General features: G+C 34.5%; 4 protein-coding genes and 2 long non-coding RNA genes across 8 annotated transcripts in view; 3 read left to right on the top strand and 3 right to left on the bottom strand.

Moving 5' to 3' along the window:
- LOC132202730 (5-hydroxytryptamine receptor 7) overlaps positions 1-23,755 on the top strand; it is a 77,393-nt gene that overhangs the window by 17,993 nt on the left and 35,645 nt on the right. The window lies entirely within an intron of this gene.
- On the top strand, positions 1,548-4,143 carry LOC132205355 (uncharacterized). Its single transcript, XR_009442688.1, has 2 exons — positions 1,548-1,717; positions 1,785-4,143. It is a non-coding gene; the product is annotated as an uncharacterized LOC132205355 (long non-coding RNA).
- LOC132202772 (uncharacterized) lies at positions 8,202-9,081 on the bottom strand. Its single transcript, XR_009442406.1, has 2 exons — positions 8,637-9,081; positions 8,202-8,324 (listed from the first exon to the last, which is right to left on the bottom strand). It is a non-coding gene; the product is annotated as an uncharacterized LOC132202772 (long non-coding RNA).
- On the top strand, positions 10,455-13,319 carry LOC132202740 (uncharacterized). Of its 3 annotated transcripts, none has more exons than XM_059629880.1 (6): positions 10,455-11,312; positions 11,386-11,484; positions 11,841-11,945; positions 12,320-12,427; positions 12,485-12,631; positions 12,688-13,319. In XM_059629880.1, exons 1-6 carry the CDS (start codon positions 11,168-11,170, stop codon positions 12,699-12,701), a joined length of 618 nt encoding a protein of 205 aa, XP_059485863.1. In that variant the 5' UTR covers positions 10,455-11,167; the 3' UTR covers positions 12,702-13,319. The 3 variants fall into 3 exon arrangements, with proteins under 3 accessions (XP_059485863.1, XP_059485870.1, XP_059485879.1); XM_059629887.1 differs by having other exon boundaries at positions 11,844-11,945; positions 12,688-13,318; XM_059629896.1 differs by lacking the exon at positions 11,841-11,945.
- LOC132202738 (zinc finger protein 354A-like) lies at positions 16,875-19,994 on the bottom strand. Its single transcript, XM_059629864.1, has 3 exons — positions 19,751-19,994; positions 19,065-19,561; positions 16,875-19,010 (listed from the first exon to the last, which is right to left on the bottom strand). The coding sequence occupies exons 1-3, from the start codon at positions 19,784-19,786 to the stop codon at positions 18,689-18,691; spliced, it is 855 nt and encodes a 284-aa protein (XP_059485847.1). The 5' UTR covers positions 19,787-19,994; the 3' UTR covers positions 16,875-18,688.
- LOC132204786 (low affinity immunoglobulin epsilon Fc receptor-like) lies at positions 20,518-22,176 on the bottom strand. The gene is made up of 7 exons (XM_059633554.1): positions 22,028-22,176; positions 21,675-21,908; positions 21,481-21,606; positions 21,358-21,426; positions 21,211-21,297; positions 21,040-21,151; positions 20,518-20,991 (listed from the first exon to the last, which is right to left on the bottom strand). The coding sequence occupies exons 1-7, from the start codon at positions 22,094-22,096 to the stop codon at positions 20,765-20,767; spliced, it is 924 nt and encodes a 307-aa protein (XP_059489537.1). The 5' UTR covers positions 22,097-22,176; the 3' UTR covers positions 20,518-20,764.

Here is a 23,755-nt window from a genome sequence, read left to right as displayed (position 1 = left end):
ATTTTAATTGCAAGTTATAAAAGTCGAGCGTCTATTTGGCAGGCTCTCCAGTCTATCTTGATTGTTTCGTTGCGGCGTTTCAATGCATCTCGGTGTAGCTGCTTTGCTCTTGTTGACTCTCTGCTGGACCATAAGCGCTCAGAATGTCCAAAACAGTCAGGAGTCGGCAGTTAATCAAAATCCAGCAAGACAGAAGCTGAACTCAAACAATCATCAGCAATTCAATCAGCGACAGCCAGTTGCACAAGTTCAGCAAAGAAGGCCCAGCAGTCGGCAGCAGGTCCGACCACCCCAACCACCAAAGCGTCCTCAGCAAGTAACTATAAGCGAAATATTTGATACCCCGCGTAGAGATCCTTGTCCAGCGGGGGAAGCATTTGACGAACGCACGAATCAATGCAGAGCCAGTGTAAGCTGAAGTTAAAACGAAATTTTGTAAACAGAAAAAAAATCAAAGCGTCTAAAATGTAAATGAGATTAGAACAAATTTGTCGTATCCAGATGGTCTTAATAGTAAAATAATTGTAAAATATAATTATAATTAAATGTTTTTATCTATATTATTTTGCTGAAATATGGAACGTAAAACTACCAGGCGATATGTCAATAAAATAAAACTTGCATACCATTAGAAACCAATCCGAACCAATGATAAGCGAAACTTTTGCTGTATTATTTTAATCAAACGTCGATTTCTGTTGAAGATATGAAAATATATGTATTTTGTGGGTGGCAAATATACAAATTATGTCAGCACCGTTGGTTAAAATGTTTTAAGATGAAATGAGCAAATAAACTTATTTTAGCGAAAATTTCAAGTATTTTAATTGGAAACTTGAAGAATATTAGATTTTTGACAGCAATTTAAGCGCTGTGGAAAATGCAGCAAATTCCAAAATGGAATCAGAAAAAATATTACATAGCCAAAAACATTTTTAGAGTCGCCTCAAATTGCACGAGTTAAAATTGCCATAAATGCATTTCATGACTTTGTTTCATTACATATTTGTTGCATACCATAGGAAAGGCGTATTTTTGCAGGCGTATTACCAAATTTATTTTATTTAATATGCTGATGCACTATATACTGCATGTAATAGAAGTGAAGTGGTTGCAATAATTTGATACAAGAGAAATTATTAATTCCTAAAATAATATATAACAATTTTTGAGTCGTTCGTGAAAATTACCGCAAAATGTCAAAGCGATAGCGGTTGCTTGTCCTCTCTATTTTGGTGGCCATCGCTCTACCTACATCCTACCAGCCTGGATTAAAACATTTTTAAACCCGTCATTTAATAAATTCACATGCAAAATTATTTTGAGCCACTCTATCTATATCTGGTATAAATAAAAGAATAAATGAACGCTGGCGAGAAGTTTTAAATTATTCCATCTCAGTCGTTTCTACCAATATTTTTAAATAAACTATCCATTGACCTTCATTTTCTTTTTTTTCGCTACATATGGGAAAACCAGTGCTTAAAAAGATCAAGCTTTTTCATTAACAGGTTTAATATTTAAAGCATTTCGCTCTCAGCTCTACTTTTACGTACTGGAAATAATATAAAAATTAAAGCATCAATTTGAGAGAGTCAGTTGATTTCTTGTCTTCTCGAGCTACCGGCTGTGTCCATAATGCATCTCGTCTTGGTTTCTCTGCTCTTCCTAACCCTCTACTGGCCGATCAGCGCCCATACCGACAGGCAGACAGAAGGTAAAATGATGAAATTAGCCCGCAATGAAAGGTATCAGCAGCCAATAATATCACCACTTGGACAAAGGTACCTTTACAAGAGGCAGACAAAACCGAATTGGCCTTACGGACATGATGACAATATATTCGACGCGCAGGACAGAGATCGGTGCCAGCCTGGCAAGACTTTTGACAGACGCACAAATACATGCAGGACCTCTCATGGATGATTTTAAGTTGAATTATTTTATCATGCTTTGTTAAAATTTTTAAAATTTGCTTCATTTTGTAAAAAAAAATCAGATAATAATAAAAAAAAAATTATGTTACGCTTATAATAAATCTGATAAAATAATAATTTGAAAATAATTGAAAATCATATACTTACAAACCTTTTTTGTTACGGCCTGAGCAGCAAATTGGTTTTCAACAATTACCCTGGGAGCTGTAAGCTTTAAGCTTGTCAATATTAATCAGCGAGCGTTATTTTGAATTCGTCTATTTATTTCATTGATTTGAAGTGCGCTATAATTTAAATTATTAGGTAAGCATATTTAATAAAAAAAAACGACCCGCATTACAGGAGTTTCCATACTGTTAATGAATAATAAATTGTAATTATTTTGATAACACCGCAAAAAATTTTAAATAAAACATAAGTGTTGTTTGAATTATTTAGGAAGCAAATTTATGCAATTGAATCACTTGTTGACCTTGGTAGCTTGAACTTGTATTGTTAGGAGATCCGATATTTAATAAATAACCGGTCAGTCTGGGAATTCCTAAACAGGTTCACTGCAAACCTTGTCGATAAAAAATTGTTTTGAGGAAGCCTGCCCACTGACAAAAATATAAAAGCTAAGGCGTGTCCTCAGGATGGCTCAGTTGATCTCCTTCTTTTTATTGTGGCGAGACGTGCTTGAAAATGCATCTTGGCTTGTTCGCTTTGCTCGTGCTTACTTTCTGCTGGTCGATAAGCGCCCAGAACTATAACCAAAACTACAGACAGACCGGCGCATATCAGAATCCACCAAGGCAGCAGAGGCCATCCGCGATCAATTACAATCAGCAGCAACAGCAGCGGCGGCCGGTTGCACCAAACCAGCAAAACAGACCTTTCCAGCCTCAGGTCAGACCCCAAACACGACCCCAGAGACCTCAGAATCCCCAACAGCCACCGCTCACCGCTATATTTGACGCGCAAGAGAGAGATCCCTGCGGGCCCGATGAGGCTTATGATGAACGCAGCAATAGATGCAGGCCCATTTTTGGATAAATGTCTCTTGAAAAATGTATCTCGCACGTTTATTTTTTTTTTTTTTTTTTTTTTTAATATTAATAAAGTAATCATCAAGCACTACTAGCCTATTTTATTGTTTGCATAAATTTAAATGTGATTAAATGACATAAAGTTTATTAACTTTATAAAGCTTCAAAATATATCATATTTGATTCCTTATTTCTTTTGCTCATTCTTCACCATTTTTGTTCTTGTGTTTTCAATATGTAGACGTTTTAAAATAAAAATTTTAGGGGCGAATGAAGAAATGGCTTTTCGCTAGCAAACAACTTGCTTAAGCACAGCAACATCTCCTTTGAAAGAGAGCGTACCGGCCGCTAGAAAAAAAAATGGGGAGGGAGTTTTGTCATTTATAAATTTTGTTATTTAAAAAAGAGAAAATGCAATTTAATTGATTATTCATTAGCAGCCGGATTTATATTGCTCTTATTTCTTATATTTTTAATTCATTGGGGAAAACCTGTGTAGACGACCGGGCTGTCCTGGAGCTTCCTAAACCGGTTTCTCTTTCCAACTCGTCGTGTGAAATGCACCAGGCAGATTATTTTGCGATACCCACTGTACAATTGCGTATATATAGAGGCTCCGAGATCACCTCCGTACGTTAAGTTAGTCTCTATTTCTGATTGTGGTGCATCCGCTTTTCAAAATGAATCTGGGCCTATTTGCTTTTCTTTTCCTGACTCTGAGCTTGACGGTCAGTGCCCAATACTCCTACAATTATGGACAGACGGGAGCACTTCAGTATCCTCAGAATATAGCCGGACAGAGGCCGTATCAGCAGCAGCAGCAGCGGCCATTCCAGCAAAGTAACGCCTATCAGCCGCAGGTTAGACCCCCAGCACGACCCCAGAAGCCCCAACGCCCCCCAGTGGGCACTTTTATCGGTGCACCTGATAGAAATTCTTGTCCGCCCGGCGAGACTTTTGACAACCGCAAAAATAAATGCAGACCATCGTTTGATTGAATTGATCACTTAAGTTTTTATTGTGTTTGTTTTTTTTCCATTTCAATTTTTAACTGGACCATGAGTTTTTACAATTATTGTATCACAAAATGAATTAAATTGTTCTTCATTATTGTTCAAATAAGCAGAAATAGTCAATCATCTTTGTAATAATTCAGAAATAAAAATGAATTCCACATATTTTCTTGTGTGTCTCTATTCAAATCATTATAATATAACTGTATAATCGTTTATTCAGATTATAAATTAAATAACTGAGGAAAGTGTATAGACTTACGTATTAAATATAATAACAGAGAAGTTGAACAAAAAAAATAATAATAAATAGAATTGGGTGATGCCTTCTGCACTACCGATAAAGGGCACAAGGCGACAAGACTTTGTCTTGGCCGGACCTTAATAAAAATAATAATAAAAAATGAATTTTTTTTTTATTACCATTATTTTAATTTAAAAAAAAAATTGGTTATCGTTTTATCGCTCATTATGTGATATTTATAAAATATTTTAAACTTAGTATCAAAGTTTATGAGGATTAAAAAAAAATGTTTCGAAAATAGCTTTTCTGTGTCAGGATATATGGTAGTTGTATCTATTTATTCATTCTTGGTATTAATAAAATTCATAAAAATCATCCGAAATATATTCTTGGAAAAGTATAACTTTAAGGAAGTGTTTTCCACATTATTCATTCAAAAGATATAATCTGGCTATTATTGAATTGAATTCTTTTGTTATTTGTTTTGAAATAATATTTACACATCAGTTGCTATCTAAACTTTCATTTGTATATTGGAAAATATCCGTATCGACTATGAGGTGACCTGCTTTAAATGAACAGGTGAATAAATACATTAAGATTATTGTGCTAATTTTGATGCAAACTGGTTTTAAACCCTGTCTCAGGATTTGATAACGGGCAAGATGAGCTATAGGTAGCAGTAAAATAATGAGGTATAAAAGCGAAGAAGGCACTTTGGCAGGCACAGTTGTTTTTGTTCGCTCCGCGCGTTGTTGTGTCCGGCCCAGAAATGAATCTAGGTCTTTTCTCTCTGCTCTTCCTAACTCTCTGCTGGTCGATCAGTGCCCAGGTTTATCAGAATCCAGCAGGACAGCGGCCTTACGTGCAGAACAACTATCAGCAATACCAGCAACGGCAGCCGGTCGTCCAGCAGCAGCAAAACAGAAACCCTGCACGACCTCCAAACCCGAAGCCTCAAAAACCACCCGTGACCACTATTTTTACATCCCCCAATAGGGACCAATTTGGCTGCCTGCCGGATGAGACCTACGACCAACGCACTGGATCTTGTAGGCCCAAACTGGGATGAGTTGAGAAGGCATAAAACTTTTCCAGCAGCTTGATATTTTATTTATATTAATATTAAAATAAACTATGTTTTAATAACTAGCATGATACTCTTTTATTTTGTGTTTAATTTTAATTTTTCTATTTTGTATGCATAGGAGGACGAGGAGACACGCAATTAAATCGCGTTTAAAAATAATAAAATTGTCTTTCGTGAAAAATTTATATTAAAATAAAAAATAAAGCTTTGCTGTAATTATGAGCAATAAAAAATATCCGCGATATAAGAAGTAAGTGAAAATATTTTGTTAACAAGTATTTATAGAAAGACTGTTAGTGTTAGTTAACACAATTTTTAAATAATTCTTTTGCTCGTTCTGATTAATAATGGCAAAAAGTATTTATTAATGCTTGCAATAAAATTAAAAAAAAAAAATGTTTGATCAATGAACTGTTTCTGCATGTTTAAAGATTTACTCATCAAACAAATTTTAAGAGGGGTCAGGTTGGTTGGGAAGCACAAATGTGTTAAGGGTTCTTGACTTTGGCAAGAGACCGACCTAATAGCCTAATAAGCTCTCTGGTGCCATAGAAAAGAGAAAAATTTTAACTGCACATACATGCCACAGCACTGAAAATTGAGTTGTGATTTTAATATATATTAATTTTATTCATCTCTGCTTGCATTAATCGTTATCAGTAAATTGAATGAAATAAATAAAATTAAATATAATACAAACATTCTGGTTATGAACCAAAATCCAAAGGAAGTCCAGTTCTGCCTATACCGTCATGCTCTTCTTACTGCGATCGAGATAAGGGAAATCCCCGAGACCGCACATATTTGCATACAATATGAGCAATTGTATTTAATGCCAGTAGGCACTCGACTTCTTTAACAGTCGCTCCTCACCTTTATTTGCGCCAAGCACTCTACTTGCAACATGAAGTGTCGTGCTCTCATCGTCTGCGCATTAATTTGCCTGCTAGTGGTGGCGTCCGTGTCGGCTAGTGGACGAAGTAAAGGTCGTCGGAAGGGCGGACGGCAGCAAGTGGTCACCACAACTAGGCGCCCACCAGCACAACGGACAACGCAGACGATTGTCAACCTTTTTGACAGTCCGTCACGAGGTGGAAAATCGTGTCCGTTTGGCCAAGTTTGGGATGCGAGGCGTGGGCAGTGTAGGAATTCTGTCAACGCTGGCAATACTATGATTGCTTGAATTAAATATTCTGATTGTGACTAAAAAGATTAGTGTTTATATTTCTTTTTTGAGTCTCATTAGAAAAAAGTTACAAAATAAATTTTGTTCAATTTGGCAATGGCAATACAAAAGAAAATAAAAATATAATAAAAAAAATGAAAATCGTTTGACTTTTGTGGAAAAATAAAATTTGTTTCTCTTGGCGTCAGAACCAATATAAAAAAGCTAGTCGGTCGGGATATTCCTACTACTGGCATGCAGAAATATAAAAGCCAAAGCGTTTCCGCTAAAGCCTCTCAGTTGATCTATTTCTTTTCATGGTGGCATGAAATGTCTGAAAATGAATCCCGGATTGTTCGCTTTGCTCTTTCTTGCTCTCTGCTGGTCGATCAGCGCCCAGAACTACAGACAGACCGGCGCATATGTGAATCCAGCAGGACAGCAGAGGTCATACGTGAACAATCATCAGCAGCAACGGTCGGTAGTATGGGTGGTACCATCCCTGCAAAACACACCATACCATCATGAGGTCAGACCTCCAACACGACCTCAAACACCACAGAAACCTAAACCCAATAAACCTGGACTTGGATTTATATTTGACGCGGAGAAGAGAGATCGTTGCCAGTCCAAAGGGATTTTTGATGAACGCACCAATCGGTGCAGACTCATTTTTGCACGTTGAGTGTCACAGTGTAGCATAACAATTTATGTAAAGTGGCCCTACATGTGTGCCTGTTTTCCAATACTAATTTTTTTTTAAGTATTATTATATAGCAAATAGAGCGATTTTGTAGTCCTACATTGTTTGCGTACTAGGGGAGAAATAAAAATTTTATTGGATAACCATAAAAGTTAGTAAAACTCTTAAAAAATTAATAAATTGCTAGTTTATTTTGCTTCTTTTGGTCCGGCCTTTTAACATTATTTTGGGACTTCAATGCCTTTTATATCTGTGCATGAATTCTATGGATTTAGTATATTTTTTTCGCTCCTTATTTTCCCTAAAATTTAAATGACAAAAAATATGAAAATTGAATAAAATTTACATATTTATTTTTCTCCACAAATCTTATAATAATAAATATAAAATTAATTTGAAAGCACTAAACCATCAAATTTTAAAACCTAAAATTGAATACTTCTCCTGATTCCTGATTCGCATTTTAAACTTTCTACACTCTTGATCCTACTTCATGATTTATAATTAAAATTGTAGGAAAACGGCGCATGCTAGAGGTGTTGTGCAAAATTTGCGCAGTTTCAGTGCCGATGCGTGTTTGCTGAACATCACTTCTTGGCTGGACAATGACTGCTCAAACAACGTCAAGCTCCATTCTTTGTCAAATCACATATTGCGTCTATTTAATTTTCATGAAAGGGTGGTGACGTCACCACCAAGGTTGATAGCCGCCCGTGTCGCTCAGTCTTTGTGGGCATCAAGGCGTGAAAGGAAGCGGTCGGAGATGCAGACAGTTCTACTCGTGTTGATCTTAATTGGCACAATGTGCCACGCAAATAATAATGAGAATAGGCCACCAGTTGATCCAAATTTAGAGCCGACGTTCATTGTGAACGCGCCCGACCGAGAGTGTCCGGGGGTGTCCCGGAAATGCAACGAGGGTCATGTCTTCGATGAGAGGAGCTGCAAATGCAGGCCTACTTTTGGTAATATTTTTTTATTGATTTACTGGATCTAATGTTTAGAAATAATTGTAATCATGAAGGAATGTAAAAAATTTATTCGATATAATAGGAACTTTAAATACATCTCGATGCAAAGAAAGGCGCCATAATTAGTTTTTATAACGCTGCGTTTCAATAAGGGTGCGGGAGACAAGAAATAACTGAAACATGAAGAATAAAGTATATTAAAATTTAGCCAAAGCAAAATGTAGTTAATAATATCATATTCATTTTACAAATTTATAACGATTTGAGGAAAAATTGAATAGATATACAATAAATGACATATATATTATGATTTTTGAACAAAATAAACCAAATTTATATTTGTTTTCAATACATATTTGAATAATGTTAAAAAATTATTGAAACTGATATTTCTGTGTTTTATTTTTAAAATTTCATTTATATTATTTATAATTAAGTTGATCCATTAACAAAATTTAAAATTCGTAACCCACCAAATTACGCACCTGTTCATCCTATCAAAGGGTACTTGCATTCACCTCGGATGATATACTGTCCTCTTGGGCACAAAGGCTCGTAGATTCGCATGGCTCGCATCAGCACTTGCAAATCGTGGTCTGGCTCCTCCGTGGGCTCCTGTCCGCTCACCGTCTGGAAGGCCATGACGAAAATTGCAAGCAGCAGCACGGTGGCGCACAGATGGTATCTCATTGTGTCTGCAGTGGTCCGAGGAGCAAATGCGACTGGCAGCACTTTTAACAAGAGGCAAAGCTCATTCAGGTCGCACTCGACTGCCCCGGGCATGCAAATTAACCTTGCAAGGAGTCGTTCAATTCCTCTTCCTTTGCTGCGACCTTGCTCTGGGAGCAGCGTGCCGGACACGCGCCCATTGTAAATCACATAGATTTGTCACACAGCAGCAACGCAGTTAATTTGCAATGCGCCTTCTCATTTTTTTCACCTTTGTTATTGCTTATTTTTTCCTTTTCTATGTAATATTTGCTACATAGTCTTTAAATCTTATATTTTTTATTAAATTTTTTAATAAAAATTCATGCTACAATATTGCCGAAAATAAACTTTTTTTAAATCTTTCATAGGCCAAAACGCGATTAGCCCGTGGCTCTATTTTGATCAGCTCATTGTTATTAATGCCAAAAAAACGTTGGTCTCCTCATTCTGCTCATTGCTCCTCATGCAGAAACTTCTGTAATTTTTGTGGTTGAATTTCAAATCACCATTCTATAATTAATTGTTTAGTTTTGAGAATGTTTATTATACATATACTATTGTTGCATCAATGGCAGGGAGATGAGAAAATATGAATTCATTTATTTATTTTCAAGAGAGTTAATAATATATTATATGTGTTAATTTTTTTTATTTCTTTGTTTCAGGTTGACTAATAACAAAATCGCAGGTTCCTTATATCTCATATATCAACTAGTAAATATATTAATGATTATTATATACATAAAAAGTTTGTCATCATTGTCGTCAATAAAATCAAGTGTTTATTGCACCCAAACATCAACGTTATTTGGCGATCTTATGTGAATATAATAAATATTTTGACAATTTATTTGTTCCAATTATTTCAATTGCTTGCTCCAGTACAGTTAATTAGTACTTCTAAAACATATTTTAATAAAACAACAAGCTCTATAAAACGTTAGGTGCTGACCCAGGTATAATGACCGGATCTTTCATCAATAGATTACAATTTTGTTGACCTTTTGTTAAGAAAAATTGATTTTAGTATATTAAATTATTTTTAATTGGACAGAGTCTTATTGGTCCTTTTTGATGGTGCAAAAGGTATCAACTTTACTTTAAAAAAATTTCTATCTCTTGCAACAAAATTCCCACTTATGGGGGTTTCCTCCACTCTCCCCACACTTCAAAGTCAGTTCAATTTCCTCATTGTCAGTGTCAACATGAAGCGACGTTGGTTTTCGTCCATCCGCTCCGAGTTACTCTTGCTGATACTTTTCGTTGTATTGTTCAGCATGCTTACTTTAGCGTGGGCCGAGGAGCAAGATGAAGATTATTTTGATGACAATGAAAATCGGCTGACTGGATTTGTTGTTGCAGGCAGATTTCCAAAAAGACTTCAATCACGAGATGATTTTTGCGAAGAAGGTTTTAAGTGGTTCAGGTGGAGATGCTTCAAAATTATTCAATAGGCAAGGAATATTGCATTCAACAAATTTGTGCGTTTATGAAGAAATCCAAATTCACTAGTGGTTCAAATTGAACGCTTTGTCCTTTAAAATTATTTTTTTTTCAAGAGTTCAATTTTTACTTTTATTTGTTGCAGGTTGACCAGAAAAACAATACCTTCTTGAAACGTATCAACATAATTGATTTAAATATTTTTCATTAATGAAACGAAATTCCTCAAAATAATGCGCCACTAGTTAGAGACTATTATAATTTTTATAAAAATAATACTTTGTTTTAAAAATTTTCTCACTTGGTTGCTCTATTACAAACTACCATTCATCAGGCTTGTATTGTTCTCGTCTTAAAAATTGTTAATACAAATTTGTTTGTGAAATAAAATGAAATTAAATCAACTTGATTCAAACACCAGGGCAATTATTAGCATAGGATAATTATCATGCAGTTCCATTTTGCTTTCTTTGTACCTTGGCACATATTTAATATGCTAAAATTATAAATTTATTGTTATTTAATTATACAAGGAATATGAAATCCACACCAATGACGTCATTAGATTACAAGATGAAAAACGTTAAAGTTAAAGATAATACTTGCATATGTTATTGAGCCTGCATTATATGAAAAGCATTTTATGTATACATATATAGATAACGTTAGCAGCTTGTATCGTGTTTGAAAGTTTTAAATCATTTTTCTTTTCTGCAAGTAAAACAAGTGATTGCATGACAGTGTTTTGAATTTTGAACGCAGTAGGGATATCTCGGTGAACCGCAAGACAGGGAGTTTTCTTTTCCGTTCCATAAACGAAATAGCATTTATAGGTTAAGGAGCTTTACTTTAAAGAGAAATAATGGGCGTCAAGTGGGATTTTACGGCTATTTTCTTAATTCTTATTGTTGCAATTCCAAGCAACATGGGTCAAGGTTCAGAATCTTCAGTCGATTCTAACGTCGTAAATTCAGAGGAGGAGGAGGAAGTTATTGAAATTGAATCAGGTGACTATTTTATTTATTAGTATTTTCATTGCTTGTGATTAATATTAAAACATTAATTAATTTACTTGACTAGTTTTTGACCCTCCTCCACGGCCCAACATACCCTGCAAAAGTGGCGAGACTTTTGACAATAGAATTGGACGATGCAGGCTGGCCATAGACACAGACACAGGTGCTCTTAAAAATTAATTTTGTAGCCTCAATATAAAATTGTAAAAACATTAAAGTATTTACAGAGTGCTTGGTGGTTTTTAATATTTAAATCTTAATATTAAATAAAACAGCACAAAATTTAATAATACTGGTTATCAATCTTAATGATTTAAAATAAAATAAAATTTAAAAATACTGTCAAATATGAAGAATTTTATTTCATAAATGAAAATACTCTACTGGGATTCAATTATATTCTTGCTCTTCTTACTCTTTATTTTACTGTCAAGTTTAATTTCATGAAAAATAATTTGTTACCTTCTGTTTGAAATATCATACTTAAAGAAAATGTTTACAAAATACCATTATGTTAAGCAGTCCCAGCAAGCATTATAACTGGCCCCAATCGTCAATGCTCAGATGGGCAAGTCTACGACCCGCGAACAGACTCATGCCGAGAAAGTGCTGAAGAAAAAGCAGGTTTAAAAATTAATTAATATTTTACCATCCTCATAGAAGCTACTTTAAATATAAGTTTTCAGATAATTTATTTTTCAGAAGTTTTGAATATTCATCTTTGAATGGGATTAATTACATTTTCGCAAAATTAACTTTAAATAATAATTAAAATTAAACTTTCGAGCTACTTTTAAATTTAAAATCGATCACTTTTTAAACAATTATTTTAATGAGTTAAATACTACTAAACCGAGATTCAATTCTATGCAGCTGTAATCTTTATTTCCAGCAATGGCCCCATTAGATTATAAGGCCATTGGATGATTTGTTTCAATTTATCGTCAAGTTTAATTTTTTTTTTTTAAGCTACATACCATAAATATTATGCTTTAAAGGTCGTCAGAAACAAGGAATCATAATAACTGCCCCCGACCGCCAATGCCCAGATGGACAAGTTAATGATCCGCGAACTAAAACTTGCCGAGAAAAGTTGGAAGAAGCAGGTTTGAATTTTTTTTTAAATATATAAAAAATTATTTAAAATATCAACTACTTTACAGAAGAGGTGATTGGAATAGAAATGGTAAATAAAGTCGTGGTAGATTCTCCATCACGGGATTCCAAGTCATTAAAATGCCCTAATGGCGAGGTATGGAATGAAAGATCAGGATCGTGCCGGAAAATAGTTGGCGGCGTCGGCTCAAATGGTAAAAAATAAATAGGCATCTTTTAAGGATTCAGTTAAAACTTCTTTTCATTTTAGGTGGAGAGCTGTAGAATACTTCACTTGTATTAATTTCAAATAGAACGTTGTTTGTCGTTTTGAGAAGATACAATCTTCTAGTATGTTTTTTTTTTTTTATTAGGGTCAGGCCAAGACAAAGTCTTGTCGGCCTGTGCCCTTTATTGGTGGTACAGAAGGCACCACCCAATTAATTTTTTATTTTTATTTTTGGGTTCAACTTTATTTAAAAAATCATCATTTTTTGCTGGCATATCCTTAATTTTGGTCCACGCGATGATGTTGTTTCAAATTTCTAATTATAACAAAATTCTTTGTATTTTCTTCAATGTAGAATGTAGTTTTACCCTACATAGGGTTCATTAAAGAAAAAAACTGCAATTCAATTTTTATACTAAATTTTATTGCTTATTGGCTAGCTATTGTTATAAAATAAAATAAATTTAGTGTTAATATAAACATTATAATCATATTTGGTATAAAAATAATTTAAATAAAATTAAGAAAAATAAATATAATTCTATACTCAATTTTTTTGCAGGAGGGTAAAATAAAAATAATCAATGAGAATTGTCCATATTTAGGACATACACGTGACTAATAAAGCGAGTTGTCTTTTTTTTTACTGAAAAATATTATGCGCATTTTGTTTTCACTTTCAAATTATCACCACACTTCCTGCGTGAATCCCAGCATTATATTATTATTTCCTGTGTTTTTATACAAATGACAGTTTGTATCAAAAGATGGCTAGGGTCGTTCTCATCTTTGCGCTCCTTTTTACTACGATGGCCGGACTAAATGCTGACCCACTTTTCGCACCTCTTTTTCGACTCGGCTGGGGAAACTACAGGAGACTTGACTTGGATTCACCTTATTATGCGAGGAAAAACTGTCCCGGTGGCTACCAAACCGACTTATTTGGCAAATGCCGCAGAATTTTGGAATGTGAGTCACTCTTCATCTTCTAGAAAATAATACAGGATCTGAAAATTCTAATTCTAGGGTGAAGTTGGGAAAGGATCGAAATGAGACTCCAATATGTTGCAACGGTGTAATTTAAAAAAAAAAGATAATAAGCTCTTTTAGTTCTTTTTGTTTCTTTTATAATTTACAAGTGTTTATAAATCAATTAATTTTTTATCTCTATAAATAAACCCTACAATGTAAAATGTGTTACAATAATAATTTTTTTTTTGGCCAGAGAAATAATTTTTCCATGATCTGTGCATTTGATCGCCAATTTAAAATGCACCTAGGATACAGGAAAAGCCGCCCAGAGTGTTGAAAACGGGCGTCAAAAATTTATTTCGATCAGTTCCTGTCAAACGAAGGTCGCGGAACCAGTTTTGTCGAGATCATGTGCGGCGCGTCTCGGCAGGGATAAGCGCCAGTCTGCCCTCACCTATGGGTCAGGCAACTCAGGTGCAGGTGTGGTGCCTGCTGCTGGTGGGCCTCGCAGTGGCCGCCGCAGCCCTTCTGCACTCAGCCTGCCTCTTCCTCCCTTGCAGACAGCAACCCCCTGAGACTGAGGCGGGTGTGGCTGTTGGGGTGAGCACGAGGGCGGCTTTTGCACACAGGGCGAAGGGCATGCGCAGGGCAGAAAACCACCCAAAAGTCAGGGTCATCTGCAGAAAACCTTTGGTGGAGTTTGCTGGATCGTGCCAGTTGCCAATTTTTGTTAGTTCTGGTATGTATTTTGAAATTAATTTTATATTTAAAAAAAAATCAGCCTTGTATTTCAATTTTAAATTTTTAAATGAAAATATTAAAGAGATGCGTACTTAAATTATAGGTGAGAGAGTCCTGGAGAATCAACCATAAGAAGAAGAAAATTAAAATTTATATTATATTATATCAATTTTAATTCCTTTTTTCTTTCGGTTGATTCTCTCGGACTCTCTCACCTATAATAGCCTCTCTACATTGCAGAGAGAAACTTGCGGAAGGAGGCGATTGACCTCAGCAATTTAATCATCAAGACTGTGAAGAACAGACGTAACAAAACATCCTTCAACTTAGTCATGGAAGATGTTCACCACCACGTTCCTCATAATTTCAAACCAAAGGTTTGACTGTAGAATAATTTTCTAGGCCCAAAAGCTCATTTGATTTTATCCCGTTATAAAATGAAAAGAAAATTTGAAATTAATTTACATCTTTAATGCAAAGATGCCCAAAATAAAATGATTGTCATTCTCTTTATTTATAAGCTCGTAAAATTCAAAACGCTGTATATTAAAATCTATGATTAAAATATAAAGATAATTGTAATAAATGGCGTCTTGTTACTTGTTATTTCCATTATATTTTTCTCTAGTTCAAAAAAGTTTCAAAGGAGAATGCCTGGGAATTTTTAAAAAAAAATCAAATCGGTTTAAAAAAATCCAATTTTTACAATAATTTTGTTTCCTCCGTAGCATACAAAATGTGAGGATATATGGTTAAAAAAGATTAAGTATATATCATAGTTATTCATAATTATGGCAATCAGACTGACCATTGTTGTTAAGAAATAAATTTTTATAGAATGCTTGTTTAATCTTGGGCGGAAATATTTGATGAAGTCAAAAAATATTTCCCCAAAAAAGATTATACACCACAGTCCCGCCAGGCTCACGGCTCAGCCACATCCCCAGAAAAGCTCTACGTAAAAGCTTTTTAATAATTTGGTAACACAAGTGTCAAGTATTAGTCTTGGATCGTTCGCACCGCCTAACAGAATTAATGGCGATCATCATGTCAGCAAAGTACCTGCTTTTGATTTGCCTCATTCTTTCAACCTTTCTTATTGGAATTGGGACACCATTATTCAGACCCAAAAAACGTCGATTACAAGTAATTACCGCGCCAAGGAGAAATTCCTGTCAACCCAACCAGATCTTTGACGAACGGACCCAAAGGTGCAGAAATCAATTTGAACTTCAGTAGAAAGTGAAAAATCCCAGTTTCTTTTGTTTGACAGTAAAACTGTATTTCGGAGATCAAATAAAATATAACCAAAATATCTTGTAGAATTTTATTAAAAACAAATAAATTATTATCTTGATACGCTATTTTTTTAAGAAAATTTAGTTCAAATAAAAATTAATTCAACAGCAGCAGGTTTAATAGTTTAATACAACATATTTCATATTTTTATATAGCGAATATGACTCCTTAGATTAGAGTTACATTATCTCTTTCTTTTCCTAAAATACATGCTGGTAAAATGAATTACCACCAATTAATGAGCGCATATTTTTGGAAGAATAGAAAAATGGTGTGAAAATATAAAATTATTCCATATCTCTCGTTCAAACTTCAAATTTTAAGGAGAAACTTGTTTGTAGTTTCCCCGTCCTAATGCCAAATTCATGAAAATTTCCGTGTGTCTTTTGCGGAGCTTTCCTTATTAAACTCAACAGCGGCAGTAAAAATTATTATGTAGTTAAGTTTGTAATGCACGTTTCTAGTTTGCATGCAATTTGAAGAATTGAACCGAAAATATTATAGACACATGAATCACATAAATGAACAAAATATTTTTACGTGATACCAAATTGTATGATTGTGCTTTTTTAAATTTTTGTATAATCATCACTAAAATTAGCTTTGTTTCAGAAATATCCTGTAAGGCAATCCTTGATAATGTTGTCAAAAACTTTTGCCCTAAAAATGGTCTTGGCAACCACATCCCCCGCAAAAGACCTTCAATTTTGCTATATAAATTTTTAACCGCACAATTCAACTCTTAAAACTGTCCCATCGCCTAATAGAGAGTGATCATTGGCAATTATCATGTCTGTAAAGTATCTGCTTTTGATGTGCTTGTTTCTAGCAACAGTCCTTTTTGGATTTGTGACACCTTTGAGGTTCAAACCCCCCAGGAGAACTGGCGTTGATGCACCATTGAGAATTCTCTGCCCACCCAACCAAATTTTTGACCAGCGGACTCGAAGGTGCAGACAACAAATTTCAACTTCAGTAGCAGAGAAATAATTCAAATGATTTTGTTTTGTTTGACAATGCATAGGGCTGTAAAACTGTATTTTGGTGATGTAATAAAATGTAGGAAAACAATAAGTTTTTATTGAAAACATAAAAAAATAATTATGTAAAGATGTGTTAAGAAAATGCAAAGCTTAACATTTTAATTAATTTTTATGTTTGACGATATAAGATGTTGTGTATTTCAATGTATTGCTTGAAAAATAAAAATAAATTAAAATAAATTAATCTACAATTTTATTACAAACGCGGCGACTGAGTCTCTTTTAATGTCGAGCGTTTTAGCCAACTTCTGCATAGTTGTTATAAACTTTTTCTTCCCGATTTTACAGTTCAATTTTTAGGTATTGACCGAGAAAAATAAATAATAAAAACAATTTAATTACACAGTCCGTAAAAATAATGAATTTTAGACAATTTTCTAGCACGAGTAAAATTTGGATGAATTTTGAAACAAGAATAGCAGCTAAAATCATGCACGGGTTAGTGATACCTGTAGCGTAATACCTCAAATATTATAATACATAGTTGATGCTGCTCTAAATCTGGCTATATAGATCCTCATACGCAATGATGCAGACATACAACAGAACTACTCGATTTTCAGTGAAATAATCATAAGTTACTGCTTTATTTGTCACTTTCATTGTGTGCGCGTGATTAAATCGGTGTTATTTGAAGATAAAATGTGGGAATAATATGTTTTGTGGAGTTTTATTAACACAAGTTGTACATTTCAGATAACAACTTAAGCTATTTTAAGAAATACAAGTTCCAGAATTTTTAAGGTCAATATAGTTTAAATATAAATGGAAATTAACTATTTCTTGGTCCTTACTAAGCTCAAAGCCTTCCTTAAAAATAATTATTTGATCAAAAACCTAGGATGGCATGGGGTGACATAAACTAAATAAAAAATTTTGAACATATTTTATCCGTTAATTCTCACACAAAGATTCATATTTTTATAGTTTGAGATTTAGAAATGATACCATACAATTTTGTTTGTAACTCATGGCGCTTTCTTATTTGTCTTAAAGGAACTGCTGTGCTCTATCATTTTGGCAGCAAAAGAAAACAATTAGTTCAGGATGTCATTTAGAGATTGGATATTTTGTTAAAATTTCCAGCAAAATTTATAAAATTATAACAAGGTCTTTGATTTTTAATGGCACTGCAAATATTAATCCGCTTAACAATTAAATCTATATAAAAATATAGATCTCATTTTTCCTCTCAACGCAGAACGTCAATATCTGAGATAATTTTTTTTCATTACCTTATGAACACAGCAAATTAATTTCAAATGACAATTTTTATTAGATATTAGTACTTGAGCATTCCATTAACATGCAATTCTATTCCCCCACCCTGCTCCACCCAACAATTCTGACCACATCCTTTGCAAAATTGCCTTGAGTTTCTTTGATTACACTCACAAGCACACAATAAAATATAGAACTTTAATCTTCCAGTCATCACTAGTATCATCATGTCAGAAAAATTCCTGCTATTCATATTTTTTTGCCGCCGTGCTAATAGGATTTGCATCAACTCTAAAGTCTAACCTTGGCAACGGTGCTAATGTTGCTGTCGCACCAGAAAGAATCTGTCCACCCCACGAAGTATTTGACAAGCGTACTCAAAGGTGCAGATTCTCACTTAACGCGGAGTGGTAACAATCTTTATGTCTGGCAATTAAGTTTGTGATTTTAGAGTTCATAACTGAATGAATATAACATAAGAAATTGCACAATATAAATTCAGGGACTTTCATTTATAACAGCGTTCATCTCCTGATTGATTTTCAGTTATGTACACAACTTAAAAAAAAACTTTCTTCCACTTTCTCCTTTTATTTCTAAATTAAAAAGAGCATAGAGCAGCTATACTTGATTTGAAATATATTTTTACTTGTTAAAAGTTTTAGCGTTCAGTTTTGATTGAATTGCTTTGAATAAAATTCACCTTAAGTCTTCATAATAAATTCAAATATACATCAAACAAGTGTGGCATTTAGAAAAAAGTTTTCTTACTTGCAATTATGGACCCGCAGTTTAAAAAGAGTGGTGAACCCTTCACCGCATATGGAACACTTAAACCTGGTATTTGCATGGTTGGAGGCAATGTGGAATTTTAGTTTCAGGGGCGACAACTCCTGTTTCATGCAGAAATTGCAGGTCAGTTTGAGCTGGGCAGTCTGCATCTCTTCCATGTGGTAAAACTGGCAGTGAGCATCGAGAAAGCGTTTGCTTTCAAAATTCTTCCTGTGGCAAAACTTGCACTTGAGCAAGTCGTCTCTGTGCAACCTCTTCAAATGTCTCCTCATCAAAGATCTGCTTTTATAAGATTTGCTGAAATTGAAAAATATTATAGATTGAAGTTTTTTTAATAAAATTTTAACTCACAAGCACACACTGCACTCGTAGTTTTTATCATTTTCCTTGTCTTTGACAGGCAGAGGCTCGAGGTCATCCTCTTCAGACGAGCTGCTCATTTCTTCGTCTTCCTCGTCTGACGGAATTTTGTTCAGCACAACATAGCACGGTTTCAAGTCTAGTTGATTTTCTGTATCACAATCTGTGGAACATTTGGTTGGTGTGGAGTAGAGTTGTTTGGCTTCATCCTCTTCTCCAGATTCGTCTTCGTCGTGGGAAAAATTTGGGGATCCAAGAGGATCCTCCAGTTTGGACCACCAGTCTTGGTTTGAGCTTTTTCTTGCCGAGATTGTGCCTAAGAGTTTTGCATTTCGAACGCAGTTCCAGCACACCTGATGATTTAAGGCAAGGTCTAGGCTTCGACCCGTGTTTTCCAAAGCCCAGTTTTTCAGCTTGGACTGGTCCACTGTTCGGAGAGAGACGCATTCGGACTCTTCCATTCGACAGCGGCACAAAAGACAGGAAATCTGAAATTGAAAAGAAAAAATTAGAACATTTTTTTATTTTCTTTTACAAAGTTTGACAAGCTGAATTGTAAGACAACAAAAAATTTTAATACATAAAATGATTTAAATAACCCATTAATAAATCAACGAAGATCTCGCTTATGTACTTGAATAATTTAAAAAAAAAAAAATAAGAGCACTAAAATTCACCATGTTTTTCAAAGGTCCACAGTAAGATTCGTTCATTTTTGCAAGTTAAAAAATTGATTTCAAAAATCGACAACAACTGCAATTATAGGTAGGCCTGTGCTCGTCTTCATTGTTGAGGATCGTGAACTGCATGGCAGCAACAATGACGTTTGTTTTTGTTTGCTGTTACAGGTTTTAAATTTACACAAGAACACGCTGGATCTTGTTTTGTTTTCCTCGCCCAACAAGATCCTCACCCTCACACCCCTCACATCACATTCCTTACAGGCCCTCTAGTGTCTAAAGTCTCAGCCAGTCGGTGGTTCGCGCGAATCACACAGGTGGCTATACTGAGAGGTTTTGATTCGTTATTATTAATTTTCATTTATTTTTCATATTTTTCTTTCAATATTTGTAATTTTGTATACAACGTTTTTTATTATTATTAATATTGTAGCTAAACATTGCTGATCAAAATTGTCAGCAATTTAAAATTTTTCTATTTCTATGTAATATTATTATTAAAGATTTTAATTCTAAAATTATAACCTAACAATAATTCAATAAAATAATATTTAATGTTCAATATACAGATTGTTATAAAAAAAAAAAAATTTAATGTGATTCTATATATTGATGCAATGGGCATCAAAAAGTTATAAAACATAAATTTTTTCGAAAGGTTTAATTGTAAATATTCCTGAAAAGATCATTTGTAAGAAGACAAGTGTAAGTGTGTCAAATTAAAATACGCCAAAAAATAATATCTAATAATTTATTCCGATTTATTCATTTTTAAGCAAATTGAAGCAAACAAAGATATTTATTGAAAATTTAATGCTTTTTGATAATTTTTTTCTTAGACAATTTTTTTTATTTAAAACACTAGCGGATACAAAAATTAATGGCTAAATTTATTTCAAAACGCGTACAGAATTAAATATATTGCACGGCCACTAATTATTTCACGTGTGCATGAAATATAATCATCATATTATTTAAAACTTATAAATTTGGGCTAATATAGCTAGAAATTCAGCCAATGTGGTAAAAGGGTTGCTCGCATATGACATGATTTTTATCAGTGCACGGCTCATCATAAAGGGCCCCGTCGTACACGTAAACGCAGCTGTCTTTTCCAAAACCAAACTCGTCCGGCTGCCCAAGTCTCCACATGCTGGGGCTGATTTTCTGCCCATTGGCCCAGTGAAATTCGCCGGGCTGATGACCATAATAGCTGCCCGAAGTCCAAGGGCCCCATACTGAAAACTCGTTTATTTGGTGGACAAAAAAAAATACAATTTTGTTACCAGTGGAGGAAGCGGCGTTCCAAAACGACGAAAGTTTGTTTTTGGTTTCAAAAGACGCGAGTTCTAGGCCGAGCGATTTGCACAGTGCTTGCGCCTCTTTCCAGGAGTAGCGCTTCATATTATAAAGTTTAATTAGCAATTTTTTAGTTATCATAAAAAATAAATACAAACTTGTTGTTTATCGTAATAATAAGTTCCAGATGTAAGGTTCATTAACTGCAGACCATTAATGATTGGATTGGTCAAATTATATTTCAGCTGTTTTGGAAAAATTAAAATTATTATTGTTCCGAGAGGCAAAAATTTAATTCTGGATACCCTTTCAGTGAGTAAATCGGCAACCTTTTTTTCGCACTTGCGCAGCTCCTGGACCACATCAGAAAAGTCCTGATAATATTTGTTTATAAATTTCAAATTTTTCAAAGCACACAAAATTAAAACCTCTGCAGCGACAGGATTTGGCGGTATTACAGGAGGAGGACTTGTAGTTCCGGTCAGTTTTGACAACTGGCACTCGAATTTATCCTTTTCGCACTTCTGACGTTCAGCCTTTTCAATTTCCTTTTCCTTGTGAGAGACAAAATAAGATAAGGCGCGTTAAAAAAAAAAATTGTGTAATTTTTTGTGACTTATACTTTTTCGCACTGCATCATTTGCGCCTTCATCACTTCGTTCTCAACTTTCAGCTTGTCATTTTCCATCTGCAATTTTTTCTTTTCCATTTCCTGCTTTTCCGCTTGCTTTTCCGCCATCTCCTTGCTCTCGTCGCACTGCTTTTGCAGTTGCTTGGCCGTCTCATTAAAAACTTTCAGAATCAGCTCATTGTTATTCAAGCAGGAGTCCAACTTATCACTCAACTCATCGCACCTCTGGATTAATAAATATGAGAGAGATAGAAAGAAAAATTATTTGCTAGAAAGTAATAAATATTAAAAATGATCCAACGAGAAATTGAAATATGAATATGTAAAGCGGTTTTAAAACTTACACTAGGAAAATCTGTCTGTGCCAACGATTTTGCAAAGAAAAGGACGAACACAACTGCGCAGCTCCACATCTTTGAAGGATTTGAGAAATTTCTTGTCGGCAGGTGAATTCACGCCTCAATTTGCAACCATAAAATTGAAGGACTGCATATCCCAGTGAATTTCCCCATCTTCTTTTTTTTTCAGTGGCACATTTAGAAAGAAAAATTAAAAAAAAAACGATTGCCTCTTAAATTCAATTCATGGGTAAAATTAAAGTTCCACGTTCAAAAATAATTTAATTAAATTTTATACAGATTAAAAAAGCATCAACTTTATCTGATAAACATATATCTTAGCATATTTTTCTCTTGTAAAAATATTCTTCTTGACTTTGAGTGCCACTGATGTTGATTGCAGTCATTTCCATGACACCGCAAAGAAGATGTATCAAAGTCACGTCCACTGAAATTGCGATGTGCCTTAAATATCCTGCCATCCTATCATTACTTTTTCGCTGCGCCTCGAGGAGTGCATTTTTTTAATACCAATTTCACCGTCAAAATTTCTCTCTCAACCAGAAACATCAGAGATTTAAAAAAAAATTCCGTGTATTGAGAAATTTAAACCTATAATTAAGAGCGGCTTTTGTTGCTGAATTCAACCGATTATTTTGACGTTCTTATAAACGTGGCAGAAATAATTTCCGAAGGGATGTGACTGTAAAAATATGAATTTCATGCCTGCTTGAAAAACTCATTATTATTTTTACAATCGACTCAAAGATTAAAAAAAAAAAAAAAAATAGAATACACTATTTGAATATTTCTTTTTTAAATTTAAAATCATACAACCCAATACGACCTTTATGATCATTCGTCAAGCATTATTTCACTGTTTCATAATCGAAATCTGCGAGCAATAAATCACTTATAAACAAATTGAATTGAAAACGTTATATTAAATATTGCAAATAATCCAATTGATTCAGATAATTTTACTTCTTTTGGAGCAAAATGTATAATATCACATAAACACAAATTGATTTTCTTTGGCTTTGATTGATGAAATTTATTTGAATATTATTAGAAAGGCATTTTTTCTCTTTTACACTTTGGAATAATTACTACATGCGTGTTTACCCAAGTATACAAATAAATTAGTTGCATTTTATTTTCCATAATAATAAAATATCTGCTAAATTTTGTTGCAATGAGACGCATTTACAATTAAAGAGAAACAAAGATCACTGCCAGACCTAGCATCCAGCGACCGATGCCCTTGACCTCCGCCAGGCACACTTGGCCGAGATTCAAGGGTGAGTTGAGGGTGCAGTCGTGCAGACCACTGTCAGATTCCGGTGGGCTTCTGGGGTGCTTCGGAAGTGGCCCGGTGAGTCCATCGACCCTTGCCGAGTCCTCGTCATTCGCCGCCCACGAATTCGGAGTCCGCAGTGGACACCTCTGGATCTGCCGGACAAGAAAAAAATGATTATTTTATTTTGATGGACGATTGATTTGAAACTGACCACTTTAATTGACGGACCATTGCTCTGCGAAGCCAAATGAGATGAAGCGTGTTGGATCCCTGACTGTTACTTAAGACATTTTTGCCGTTAGTTGATAAGATTAGGCGACTGATAAGCCGAAAATCGGCCACCAAAGAATTTGACCTTTAGCATGCGGGCGCAGCCCGCCCCGCCTCTCTTTGTTTATTACAACAAGGTTTATTACCTCGAGCTTACGACGAAT

This window comes from Neocloeon triangulifer, unplaced genomic scaffold, assembly GCF_031216515.1.
Source record: "Neocloeon triangulifer isolate White Clay Creek 2 clone unplaced genomic scaffold, ASM3121651v1 ptg000002l, whole genome shotgun sequence".
Taxonomy (NCBI): Eukaryota; Metazoa; Arthropoda; class Insecta; order Ephemeroptera; family Baetidae; genus Neocloeon; species Neocloeon triangulifer.
This window is presented reverse-complemented; position numbering and strand designations above follow the sequence as displayed.